The sequence below is a fragment of the Odocoileus virginianus genome, chromosome 7, assembly GCF_023699985.2.
Source record: "Odocoileus virginianus isolate 20LAN1187 ecotype Illinois chromosome 7, Ovbor_1.2, whole genome shotgun sequence".
NCBI lineage: Eukaryota > Metazoa > Chordata > Mammalia > Artiodactyla > Cervidae > Odocoileus > Odocoileus virginianus.
Genome location: NC_069680.1, coordinates 80375297 through 80389710, shown reverse-complemented (window position 1 = coordinate 80389710; position 14414 = coordinate 80375297). Strand labels below are relative to the sequence as shown.

The window sequence follows — 14414 nt, the reverse complement described above, 5'->3', positions numbered from 1 at the left end:
AGCCGTCATGTTGCGTGAAAAAAGTAACTATAACTCAGAGTTGTACAGGTTCTTTTTCTTGTAATAAAATTACAGTGGTCAGTTTTTTCTGCTTTGTTAAGTGAATGTTTTTTAAACTGTGACTGTGTAGTGGTGAGGAGCACAGTAACTGCTAGTACAGCTGGTGTCACTGCTTTGAAACGTGCTCAAGCAGCGCCAGTTTTGCTAACTACAGCTTTTGCATCACTGGTACCAGTGCAACACAATAGAAAAGGTAAATAGCTTCTTAATATGCTAATTATGCAAATAGGTATGACCTTGTTGATCCTTGAAAGCATCCCAGGAACCTCCAGCAGTTGTTGGGCCACACTGATAACTGCTCATCTGCAGTAGCGTGTTAATGAGTGAAATGATTCTTTATTCCCTAAAGGACATTATCTCCTGATTCATCCCGAGAGAGTGAATTCAGCATGAACAATGTAAAATCATAAATAGGAAGCCCTTCCCATTTTTTATATTGTAGTCATGAAGTAATTCTCATTGGCAGGTAAATCTGAGTGTCAGGTTTGGCTTGGTGAAGCCCTGGTGTTCATAAAATACCCCTGGGCAAGACCTCCAGGGTTAAAAGCATTATTACATACAGTATTTGGTAAAAATAGCTAACACCTGTATAGCACTTATATGTGCTAGGCCTCATTCTAAGCATTTAAAATATACTAAATTCTTCAATTCTCACAATAGCTCTGTAAACTAGATGAATATAATACTCATTTTGAGATGAGGAAACTGAGGCCCAGAATCATGGCTGGTAGGGGACAGAGCTCCAATTCAAACTGAGGCATCCTGGTTCCCAGGTCCATGACTTATTTTTTTAATATATGTGTTTTATTGAAGTTGATTTACAGTGTTTCAGGTGCACAGCAAGGCAATACGGTTATGTAAGTACACATGTATTATTTTTGAAATTACTTTCCATTGTAGATTATTACAAGATATTGACTATAGTTTCCCTATGCTATACATTAAACCTTTGCTGCTTATCTATTTTTTTAGTTAGAAATCTAGCATTCTATTTATACTAAGTCAAACAAGTGGAATCAAAATGTCATAGTTTTTTAAGTTAGGCAAAAATTCATAAGTTTCCCAAAATATATATATTATACATATTTATATTTATGTATACAAAAGCTTTTCTACTATACCTGATAAAGGCTTGAGAAAGAATATAAAAAAAGAGAAAGATGGAGAAGTTGGAGAACATAAACTAAATGAAATGGGGACACTGAATATGAAATAGAAAAAGTGAAACAAACTAGATAAAAGTAAAAGATCATCATGTAGTCCAGATGTTTTTAAGCCTGACGGTTCATTAGAAACACATCTGGAGCTCTGGAGGAAAAAAGCAATGACTGAGCATTTGTATTTTTCAAAAAAATTCAAGATAATTCTTATATGCATCTGGATTTTAAAAAATGATTATAGGTTTTTCTATTAGATCCTAGTTTTGGTGACAGAGTTCTTTTATTTTTCTATTGACCAATCATGATACAATGGTATTAAGTGAGTAATAGTTACATAATCATAATAGTAAAAGATGTTCATTAGTTTTCACAATCAATAGCCAGACAAAAAAATAAAAGATAATTAATAATTGCAAGCCATAATGGGAACATGACTAACTTAAAAATATAAAATAATTATGTACAATTTGGGGGCATCAAGTAGAGTGATGTGGTAAATGGAAGTGCATACATGCACATGTTTTCATCCACCCAACCAGTCTCTGTCTTTTGGTTGGTGCATTTAATCCATTTACATTTAAGATAATTATCTATATGTATGATCCTATTACCATTTTCTTAATTGTTTTGGGTTTATTTCTGTAGGTCTTTTCCTTCTCTTATGTTTCTTGCCTAGAGAAGCTCCTTTGGCATTTGTTGTAAAACTGGTTTGGTGGTGCTGAATTCTCTTAACTTTTGCTTGTCTGGAAAGCTTTTGATTTCTCCTTCAAATCTGAAGGAGAGTCTTGCTGGGTAGAGTATTCTTAGTTGTAGGTTCTTCCCCTTCATCACTTTAAATATGTCGTGCCATTCCCTTCTGGCTTGCAGAGTTTCTCCTGAGAAATCAGCTGATAGCCTGATGGGGGTTCCCTTGTATGTTATTTGTTATTTTTCCCTTGTTGCTTTTAATATTTTATCTCTGCCTTTAATTTTGTCAGTTTGATTACTATGTGTCGTGGTGTGTTCCTCCTTGGGTTTATTCTGCCTGGGACTCTCTGTACTTCCTGACTTGGTTGGCTATTTCCTTTCCCACGTTTAGGAATTTTTCAGCTATTATCTCTTCCAATATTTTCTCATGTCCTTTCTCTCTCTCTCCTTCTGGGACCCCTATAATGCAAATGTTGATGCATTTAATGATGTCCCAGAGGCCTCTTAGACTGTCTTCTTTTCATTCTTTTTTCTATATTCTGTTCTGTGGCTGTGTTCTGTCCTCCAGGTCATTTATCGGTTCTTCTGCCTCAGTTATTCTGTTATTGATTCCTTCTAGTGTATTATTCATCTCTGTTTGTTAGTTCTTTAGTTCTTGTAGGTCTTAGGTAAACATTTCTTATATCTTCTCAATCTTTGCCTCTCTTCTTTTCCCGAGATCCTGCATCATCTTCACTATCATTTTCCTGAAATTTTTTCTGGACGGTTGCCTATCTCCACTTTACTTAGTTGTTTTTCTGGGGTTTTATCTTGTCCTTTCATCTGGGACATAACTTTCTGCTTTTTCATCATGATTAATTTTCTGTACTATGGGTTTTGTTTTAGCTGCTGTGGGACTGTGTTTCTTCTTCTTCTTCTGTCTGCCCTCTGATGGATGAGGCTAAGAGGCTTGTGTAAGCTTCTGGATGGGAGGAACTGGGAAAAACTGAGTCTTGCTCAGTAAAGCTTTAATCCAATTATCTGATGATGGGTGGGGTTGCACTCCCTCCCTGGTAGTTGTTTGGCCTGAGGCGACCCAGCCCTGGGGTCTAAGGGCTCTATGGTATGGTTAGTGGCAAACTCCAAGAGGGTTTATGCCAACAGGGACCGTCCAGTGCCCCCTGACCCAGTGGTACGCCCCTGCCAGCCCACGCCCTCACAGGAGGCCCTCTAGTACTAGCAGGGATTTTGGTCCAGTCCCCTGTGGGGTCACTGCTCCTTTCCTCTGGGTCTTGGTGCACGCAGTTTTGTTCGTGCCCTCCAAGACTGGAGTCTCTATTTCCCCCAGTCCTCTTGAGGTCCTATAATCAAATCCTGCTGACCCTCAAGGCCAGGTTCCCTGGGGATTCCCAGTCCCTATGTTGGATCCCCAGGCTGGGAAGTCTGATATGGCGTTTAGAATCTTCACAACAGTGTGAGAACTTTGGTAGTATTCTTCTCCAGTCTGTGGGTCACCCACCTGGCAGGGTATGGGATTTGATTTCATTGTGATTGCACCCCTCCTACCATCTTGCTGTGGCTTTGTCGTCTTTGGATGTGGGGTATCTTTTATTGGTGGATTCTGGCATCCTGCTATCAGTGGTTGTTCAACAGCTAGTTGCAGTTTTGGTGCTTTCACAGGAGGAGATGCGCACACGTCCTTCTACGCCACCGTATTGAAATGGAAGTCAGGTCCATGATTTTAATTCTGTCCTGCACTGTGGCTTTCCTCAGCATAATAAGGTTTGGAGAAGAAACTAAATTCCTAATGACTCAGTAATAGTCCTATTACTATCTGTAACTTTGACCCTGATGCTGGGAAAGATCGAGGGCAGGAGGAGAAGGAGGCAATAGAGGATAAGATGGTTGGATGGCATCACTCAATGGACATGAGTTTGAGCAAACTCCAGGAGATACTGAAGGACAGGGAAGCCTGGAGTGCTGCAGTCCATGGGGTCACAAAGAGTTGGATATGACTTAGCAACTGAATAACAATCTGTAACTTCTGTAATTTGACAAAAAAGTCAGATATTCTTTGGGGGAGAAACTTGTAATTTAACTAATACTCATTGACTTTTAAAAGAGCACATCCTGCAGGTGGGGTGTTTTTAAAAAATGTTCTCTGCCATTTGTATCCAGAATACAGTGGGTATAAACAAGCCTCTATACTTGACATCACTGGAGCCAGTGTAACAGTGTAGTAGAGGTGTGGTTCTTCGGATCCACATCAGAACCCCAAGGGGTGCTTGCTTGGTGAAAGTATTGACTCTTAGGCCATGTCCTGGACTCAGTTGAGAATCTCTCAGGGTAGGCTCTGGGAATCTACATTTTAAATAATTTAATAAGCACCCCAAGTGATTTGACTGCACTGTAAAGTTTGAGTATCTCCATTTTATATGTGTGTGTGTGTGTGTGTGTATATATACACACATGTATTTTAAATACACATATTTTAAACAGCTTTGAGATATAATTTCCATACAGCAAACTGTTCACCCATTTCATGTGTGTGGTTAAATGGTTTTTGATATATTCAGGTGTGTGCAATTATCACCACCATTTTTAGAACATTTTTTATCACCTGAGAAAGAAACGTCATACCCTTTATCTACCATGCCCCATCCCCCTGTCCCCAAGCAACTACTGATCTCCGTTCTGTGTCTACAGGTTTCCCTATTCTGGACTTTGATAAGAATGGGATCATATAGCATACCACTTTCTGTCACTGGTTCTTCCGCTTGGCAGAGTGTTTTCAAGGTCCATCCACACCGTAGTATGTATTAGTACCTCATTCCTTTTTATGGCTGGTATTTTATTGTGCAGATATGCCACATGTTGTTTATCCATCCACTGATGCGCATTTGGGTCATTTCTATCTCTTGACTGTTATGAATAATGCTGCTATAAATATTCATTACAAGTTTCTGTTTGAACATAGGTCTTCGTGTCTCTTCAGTATGGATCTAGCAGGACAATTGCTTGGGTCATTTGGTATTCTAGGTTTAACTTTTTGAAAAACTGCCAGAGAGTTTTTATTCCCCATAGTGACGTTTCCTCCACATCCTCCCCAGTGCTTGCTGTTATCTGGCTTTTTGATCCTGGACACCGTGATAGGTATCTCATTTTGTCTTTTAATTTGCATTTCACTGATGACTACAGATGTCAAGCATTTTTTAAATGTATTTATTTGGCCATTTGTATAACTTCCTTGGAAAAATGGCTGTTTAGATCCTTTGCCCACTTAAACATTTTTTTTAATGTTGGGTTGGTTCCTACTATTCATCAACATGAATCAGCCATAAGTATACATATGTCCCCTCTCTCTTGAACCTCCCTCCCATCTCCCTCCCTTCTAGGTTGTCACAGAGCACCTGATTTGAGCTCCCTGCATCGAGTTGACTTTTTCCTATTGAGTTGTAGTTTTACTATTGAATTGTAAGCGTTCTTATATATTTTAGATACTCCTGTAAGATACATGACTTGCAAATATTTTCTCTCTGTGTGGCTGTCTTTTCACATTTTTGATGGTATCTTTTAAAGCAAAAACACTTACTTTTGATGAAATCCAGATTATGTTTTTTGGTTTGTTGCTTGTTTTTGGTGACATATCTAAAAATTCTTTGCCAGGTCATGAAGATTTGCCTCTATATTTTCTTCTTAGAGTGTTATAGTTTTTACTCCTATGTTTAGGTCTCTGATACATTTTGAGTTACTTTTTGTATGCGTGTGCGCTGTAAGGGTTCAACTTCATTCTATGTATAGATATTCTTGAACTGCTACAAACAGTAAAGTTGAAGGTGTTCCACCTTGTATAAGTTCTGCTTTGCTTCCTGTGTTTGGCTAGATTAGCCTTAGAAAAGCAGAAATTCACATATAGATACCCATCCTATAATAACCTTTTTTCAAACTCTGTTGGTTAACTTTTAAATGGACCACAGTGATATGGACAAAGATGCCAGACAAAGGCTAGGTTGAATCCACAGATGTGGAGGCCGCGTCGACTGAGGGCTGACTGTACTGTATCATTTTATAAAAGGGACCTCAGCATCCTTGGATTTGGGTAACTGTGTGGGGTCCTAGAACCAGCGCCCTGTGGGTAACTGTGATTTTCTTAAGCAGTAAACTCAGCTTGGGGACAGATACAGGAGAGGCAGAGTGTATAAACTGGCTAAGAAACTCTTAAAATTTCATCATTTCATTATTTTAATTCATTGCTATGAATGCCCACATGATTATACAGGTTTAGATCTTATTTGGGACTGTCTAGTTTGGCTGATTGGGGTATTGTCTAGTTTTTCTGTGAGGGATTAAAACAGTGATAATTCATTGCTGTGGGGCTTCCCTGGTGGCTTAGGCTATAAAGAATCTGCCTGCGATGCAGGAGACCCAGGTTCGACGCTGGGTCGGGAAGATCCCACGGAGAAGGAAATGGCATCCCACTCTAATATTCTTGCCTGGGAAATCCCATGGACAGAGGAGCCTGGTGGGCTACAGTCCATGGGGTCACAAAGAGTCAGACAAGACCAAGTGACTAACACAACAACAATTCACTGCTTCAGGCAGAACTCTGCTTGTCCATACCGATAAGAGAAAAGGTTAATCCTCTTCAATATCAAAGCAACTGAAGTGAACACTCCAGCTGAACAGGTGCCTGCACTCAGCTGAATACAGCATCTTTAGTCTCCTGCAAGAAAGGGATGTTATTTATCTTTGCCTTGTGCGAGGCACAGTGACTGAAAGTACACTGAACAATTAAACTGTCCCTCCAGACAAACCCTGGAATGGTCCCCAGCCATGGATTTGGCCCCAGATCTTACTTCTTTGACAACCCTCGAAGGTATGACAGCGATGATGACCTTGCCTGGAACACTGCCCCCCAGGGTCTTCAGGGAAGGTAAGACCCTACCTAGTTCCTACTGGGGGGCGGGGCTAGGGGGCGGAGGGCCCAGCCAATGAGATAGATTCAAACTAAACGGGGGGCGGGGGGGTGGGGGGTGACGCAGGAGGCCTGCTTAAAACCCTGGAGCTGGGAGGTGAGGCAGACAGAAAAAGGAGGGGGAAACACCTGAGTGGTGAGACTAACCGCAGCCAGTCGAGACCCTCCCCCCAGGGACCATGCGCTTTACCGTCTGCCAAGGTCAGGCTGTGGTCACGGTCTGCAAACAGGAGGTGGGGTAGCTCCTGGGTTCTCTTCTCTGCCCCGTGCTCTCCCTCCTGCTCCCCCTGCCCCAGCCCAGGGACGTTTCAGCCACATTCCACGGCCCAGTGCTCTGTCCCCTCTCACTCTGGGGCTTTAAGGCCAGCAGGGGAGAGAGGAGCTGAAAGCGTCGACCTCATGCTTGCCAAGCTCCTCTCTCCTTCCAGAAGCACTCCGCTGGCTGTTCCTATGAAAGGACAGCTTCAGGCCGAGTGGGGTTTTTTGCAGTGAAAGCCAGTCTAATGTAATCCTTTGTGAATTTAAAGACCTGTCATTAACATTTTAAGGTAAATTCTTTTCCTCCTGGGGTAAAATGATAGAGAGAGGATATGCTTGCTTTTCTGCTCTTTATTACCAATAGTAAAATCCTTGGAAAACCTCATAAGAAGTCTGAAACGAGCCCTTACTGTAGGCACAGGAGAATTCAGGAAAAGCTGGGAGAACACCTTGCTCTCGCAGCCGCTCAGGGAGTGCAGACATCCTGGTCAGATAGAGGAAAAGATGGTATTAGGGAAAAAGAGCAGAACCATCCATCTGGTCAGAAGGTCTAAAGAACACAGATAAGGAAGGGAGAACTAGAAGGACTTCCTGAAGTCAAAGGTGTCCTGAGTCTCCTCCCTAAAACTGTCCTCTTATCCAGTCACCCCCTTGCAGTGCCGGCTCCCTATTTATGTCCCCCTGTATCTGCTGGAGCAGCCCTAACCCCTCACCTGCCAGACCTTTCCATTACATAGAGGAAAACAGTAATAGAACACCAATAATTCAATGTGCATGGTTGAGTGGTGACTGTATATTACGATACTGTATGTTCTAAAAGTTTTACAGTTCTAAAAGTTTAACTCACAAAAGCCCAACAAATTAGTTCCTAATATTACTCCCATCCTAACAGATATTAACATTGAGGCACAAAAGTTATTTGTCCAAAAACACACTGGTAGTGAGTTAGACTCTTCATTAGGAGTCAGATACAATTTGTGGCTAAAGCATTATGATACACATAGTGATTGGTATTACTATGTATATCAGTAACACTACTCTTCCAGGCCCTGAAGAGTTGAGGTGACTTTTGTGGGAGGTATTCTAGCCACTGTGCATAGCTAGCACTGTGGTGTGGGGAAACTCACTTCAAGAAACTACCTTGAAAAGCTTTAGGATTATCTGTACAGAAGCCCACTTCTGTCAACCTAAAATAGGCATGTCATCAACAGTCAGCATAATGTTTCAAGTCATTGAAATCTCTCTTTTCCTTTTCAAGTTTTGCTCCAGACTACTACGACTGGGGACAACAAACAGCGAACAGCTTCCTGGCACAAGTAGGAACTTTACAACCAGACTCAATTCTGGATCCTGACAAACCAAGCCATGGGTAGCATCAGTACAATTCTATGGAAGATATGCCTCAGTTGAAATGTTTCAGAAGGACTAACTTAATGACAGCTGAATTTTTAGGGCATGATTCCTTAAGAAATAGGACTTGAATTTGTTGCAGGTTTCTGATGGCTCCATAGGACTAAGCAATAATTTAGATTGATAAAATCTTATTTTAGTACTAAAAAGTGAGCCTGGCTGCCTATTCCGTGAGTATAATTTAAACTTTAAAAAATTCTGTACTTTTATAAAGATGTATTTTATATAACTTAATGCTAAAATATTCTAGGATTTTTTGAGAATATTATTGCAATATATGTCATAGTTTGCACAGACTTTTATGCATAATTCACTTTAAAAGTATACAGTATATAGTCTGATGGTTTTGTTTTTTTTTTTTAAAGGCTTTTGGACTAAAGTATTCCTCAGACCCTTACCTCGTCAGGTCACTAAGATTCTGTTAGATTCTAAGTATAGTTGACATCTAGGAAGCCAATTGCAACTCAAGTGTTGAAATTTTAATGCAGCATAATGTCAGCAGACTACAGTAGGGAGTTGGTTCCTTACAGTGTTGAAAAGCACAGATGGTTGGTTCCTCAAAGAATCTCCTAAATTTTGCCAAAATTTAATCCTCCTTTCAACAGGGTGCTGATGTACACACTTCAGTGATAAGTTGATAACGTTAAAAACATGGATAGAATTGACTTACACTATTAAACCTCCTCATCTGTATTCAGAGATTTTTGCATAGTTTGTCAGCCCAGTGAATCTAATAGCCATTACCTCGAAACTTCAGTAAGACTGCACCTTTTCCACCTTACTGAACATTTGTGACTGAACAAAGAAGTTCTTAAGAGGGGATGAATAACAGATATCCCTGCATCTTTGAGCCAGAACGTCTATGTGGAATTCTAAGAGTTTTATTTTAGTTTCCAACCATATTAAAATTATACCCTTTCTTTTTAAGTAGCTCTGCAAGCAGCCTACTGGAAGCTGCATGTTTAAAAAGATATTAATGGTAGCATTGCAATATTCTATAGCATGAAGCCTGCCTCTAAGTCATGGAAAAGGGCATGTTCCAGACAGCTACTTGTAAGTTGTCTTTCATCTAAGTGAAGCACAGGTCAGAAAAATAGTTCCCCAACCATAAGTGCCATTCTAAAGATCTCCAAGACGATATATATATATATATATATATGACCTGCAGGTATAAAACTGCCTATAATAAAAGGCTGTACATGGCTGTGTCAGGGGGGTTAAGGTACTGAGGAAGTATCTTTACCAAAGAGAAAGTACCATATTTTGGGACAGAGGGAGGGGCAGGTGAAAAGGAGCTTAGTTAAGTTCTGTCCTCACGGAGAAACCCATTTCTGATATCTTACTTCCCAGTTTGACCTTCAGAAATAACTTATCTCTGGGCATTGACTTCATAGGGATCAAGTCTGTTTCTCTTACCCTGATGGTATTTAAAATCAGAATTTCGAGTTTTCAGTGGGTCACAATAGGGTTTTTCTTGTGTATGGGATACCTTCACCCTGCATAATCACACAACAAATTCTTTGCTTTCCAATATGTGGAAGAATTTGGGTCACATATTTAAAATAATTACTGCCAGGGAAAACTCTACAGTGAAGCAAAATTTGCACTGATAATTCAGGTTGCCTTAAAATATTATAAGCTGTTATTCTAAATAGCTTTAAGAACACCCTACTTCTCATACTATTTTTGTTAATGATACTTAGAATTCAAACGCAGACTCAGAAAATGCTTAAAAATCCTCTAAGTCATGCTTTCAGGAGGTACTGCAGTTCTTCAGTATTAGGTCATTGAAGGGTAGATATATTTTTTAAAACATTACTAAAATCATACAAGTCCTATATTCATCCTATGACATACAAATATTTTATTATTCTGTTGTTATTGGTAGGAAGATTGAAATACTCAGCATTAACTGATAGTCTGTTTTTATGATTAAGCTGCTAGTATTATTTGAACTATTATTTTTATTGGAAAAGATAAAAATGTCCTAAGTGCCTATTTTTCTCTTCCCTTTCAAAAGTAATGCTAAAGTACGATTGTAAACACATCTAGAATATAAAAAACTGTGATTGTAACAAACTCTCTCTCATAGTAAATGATCACTTTTACTCTGAAATGTTGCACGTATGGTATGGAAAGGAAAATTAAGTTTCCCTTAAGTTTCTTTTTACTTGTGCTGCCAAGTACACTAACAGCCCTACTCCTAGGTGAAATACTAAAGGTCACGAGAAGACAAGAAATGGAGATTATTGGTTCTAAAATACCCAAATATCCTCTTGTTTTAAGGCAACATGATGAAATTACCCCCTCCCCACCCATAATGTAAAAGTTTTAAGAATGGGGTAGAGGCCATATCACCAAAAATTTTGTACCATCATTTAGCTAAGTCTGATTCAACACTAAAAGGCTGCATATGGATATTCTTGTGCATCCACTGGAAATATACACAATAGGATTAATTATGGAGTTAACTGTCTAAAGAATGCCAACTGGTTTGTGTATAGGCAGACCTTGGAGATTGCAGGTGTGGTTCCAAACCACTGAAGTAAAGAAAAATACTACAAAAAAATGAATCACAAATTTGGTTTCCCAGTGCATAAAAAATTAGGGATTTTCCTTGGATGTCCAGTGGTTAGAGCTTTGCCACTGCATGGGGCGAGGATTCATTCCCTGGTCAGGGAGATAAGACTCCACACGATGAGTAGCCAAAAAACCAAAACATAAAAAACTGAAGCGATATTGTAACAAATTCAATAAATAACAATGGTCTATATTTTTTTAAAAGTTACATTTATACTTTTAAGTGCACAGTAGCATTATATAAAAAAACAATGCACATACCTTAATTAAAAAATATTTCACTGCTAAAAAATTTTAACCATGATCTTAATCTTCAACGATATAGTAACAAAGAGCACTGATCACATGTTACAATGACAGTAATAATGAAAAATATTTGAAATATTGTGAAAATTACCAAAGTGTGACAGACACCAATGCTGTTGGAAAAATGGCATTGGAAGACTTGAGCCACATAGGGTTGCCTCAGACGTTCAATTTGTAGAAAATGCAGTATCTGCAGTGCAGTAACATGAAGCACAGTAAAATGAGATCTGCCTGTAGATATCTTCCATTGGCTTTTTTCCCTTTCTACAGTGAACCCATTTAATTGAGCTGATGATTAAAACATCTAGTGTGTTCACACACAACTGTGAACTCTAAGAAGTTTTGATTCTGACAATATACACACATCAGTCACATTTAGCTGTGCCAGTTCTTTCTTGAATATGTTAGGCAGTGTTAATAACTATGCTGGCTATTGTGTTTAGCTGCTTACATCAGTCACACTTGCTAATGTATCCCCAAATTTTCTCTCTACCAAAATCCAAATGAACTGCTCTTTGTTGGCCTTGAACAATTAACCCCTGTTTAAGAGGAAAAGAGTAAGAATTAGGAAATCCTAGTGCGTGAGAAGTACTCCGAGAAAAAGGTTCTCATTTACATTTACATAGTTAAGTATTACAAAAATATTGCTTTTACTTTTTGACAATAAAGATGAACTTGTATTAGAACTAAATGGGTCTAAATATTTGAAGCTGTCAAGATTTCCAAGAAACTTTTTTTTTTAATTTGCTTTGCTTTTGATTATTGCATGATAAAATATAGACTAGCATAAGGCTGATCAAAGACACATCTAATATGTATTTCTAATTTTTATCCCATATAGGTGAGAATTTTGTTAATTAAAAGCATTGTTAACTGTGTGTAATATTACTTAAGACTTTTCATAGTACAGATGGAGGAGCTTTTGGAAATGATCAAGCTAAATAGTGGAATTCTCAGACTACAAACAAACTGATTAAAGTGAGGAAACATTTAACATATTTTTTAAGGGACAATGAGGGTAAGGAAGTGGAATTAACACTTACTATGTGCTAAACCCTGGGCTTGGTATTTCTGGGTCCAGTCAGCACAGTCCTTACATTAACCCTGCTCTTGCCCCTAAGCAGGCACGTATCAAGAGCCCTTGCATCAAAGGGTCAAAATACTTTAACATTAGGTCATGTCGTCCATGTGCCCCCAGCCTGGATAACTGTGCATTCCCCATTCCTATCACCCAGGTCCTCTGGGCCTGGGCATTTATGTGGGCTCATTCCCAGTGGGGTTCTGAGACTGAAGCCCCTACTTGATGACCTGGCAGCCAGAGTCCCTAGTTGCAAGCCCATTGACTCAAGAGCTCCTAATGGTATCTGCCTGGTTTCTCTAAAGCTAGGTTCCTTCCCTCTGTCCCTTGACCTGTGGCTGGATCTCCCCTCTGTTTTCCTTGCCAGCGTTCCTTCTTTATCCTCCAATTCTGATACGTTCTTTTGACAGGTCAGAGGCTGCCCTGCCATGCAGAATATTAGACTCTTCCATCTGTAGAACAGATTCTCTGAACTTTAAAAGCTCTCTCCAAACTTCAGATGAGCGGCCTGATCTTTTCAGCTAGATCTGTGACCTGTTTCTTTTTATCCTGTATGACATCCAAAATCTGCCTCTTTCTCCACTGATTCCTGTCACTCTGACCCTCTATTTCCCATGAACCTTGCTAAGCTACAACAGTCCGTCCTGTCTCTTTGCAGTCATAAGTACCCTTGAAAGGATTAATTGAAGTATAAATGGGGTACATTTAGCATAAACAGGTGCTGCTTTACCAGCACCTTTCAGTTTATGCCACTATATATCCCTTGGTGCATTCACTAGTCCAGAGTCTGGGCTTCAGGCCTGCAGACTGAAAACCTGTCAAAAAGAACAGAACACTTGACCATTTGGAGATGTGGTCTGTGAAGGAAATCAGCATGGAAAACTTAAATATTAGAATGATGTGTGGTGAATGCTGACTCTGCCCTGGCCAAGGGGTGGTAGGTAGATTGTTTTAATTGATTTTAATCAATCTGTGACAAATTGATGGCACTTTCAAGCAGACACTAAGATTCAGTCACACAGTTGTTCAGTTGCTCAATCGTGTCCAACTCTTTGAGACCCCATGGACTGCAGCACACCAGGCTTCCCTGTCCTTCACTATCTCCTGGATTTTGCTCAGATTCATGTCCATTGAGTCGGTAATGCCATCCAACCATCTCATCCTCTGGAGCCCCCTTCTCCTCCTGCCCTCCAGCATCAAGGTCTTTTCTAATGAGTCTGCTCTTTGCATCAGGTGGCCAAAGTATTGGAACTTCAGTTTCAGCATCAGTTCTTCCAGTGAATATTCAAGGGTGATTTCCTTTAGGATCAACTGGTTTGATCTCCTTGCTGTCCAAGGGGTTCTCCAGAGTCTTCTCTAGCACAATTAGAAAGCATCAATTCATGGGGAGGGTGGGTGTTTGCCTTGGAAGCTGCTCATCCTGGCAGAGACCTCCACCCCTGTGTCTGTGACCTCCTGGAGATTGTGTATGCTTATCTAATAATCTCTAATAAATACCTTTCTGTCTTAAAAAAAAAAAAAAAAAAAGAAAGCATCAATTCTTCAGCACTCAGCCATCTTTATGGTCCAAGTCTCACATCCATATATGACTACTGGAAGAGCCACAGCTTTGTCTATACAAACCTTTGTCAGCACAGTGATGTCTCTGCTTTTTAATATGCTGTTTGTCATAGCTTTTCTTCCCAGGAGCCAGTGTCTTTTAATTTCATGGCTGCAGTCACTGTCCGCATGTCTGCATGTCCCGTGATTTGGGCATGGAGGGTACCTTCTCCACTAGACAAGTTTCTATGTTACCTATTCCTCTTCTATTAAAATACAGTGGATTACTGAACATTACGAAGGTTAGTGGGGGCTGAGCCCCACGGAGTCAAATCCATGTGTAACTTTATAATCAGCTCTCTGTATCTGTAGTTCCAAATCT

General features: G+C 39.8%; 1 protein-coding gene across 2 annotated transcripts in view; it reads left to right on the top strand.

Annotated features, from left to right (window-relative positions):
• Nucleotides 1-14024, top strand: part of GPR137B (G protein-coupled receptor 137B) — a 57110-nt gene extending 43086 nt beyond the window's left edge. Inside the window, exons 6-7 of one of the 2 annotated variants that reach the window (XM_020888332.2) lie at nucleotides 6695-6819; nucleotides 8378-14024. In XM_020888332.2, the coding sequence (XP_020743991.1) occupies nucleotides 6695-6819; nucleotides 8378-8492 (240 nt within the window). In that variant the 3' untranslated portion in view covers nucleotides 8493-14024. Of the gene's footprint in view, nucleotides 1-4592; nucleotides 4725-6694; nucleotides 6820-8377 lie in introns of those variants that run through there. The other variant, XM_070471049.1, reaches the window with a different exon arrangement.
• The last annotated feature ends 390 nt before the right edge of the window (nucleotides 14025-14414 follow it).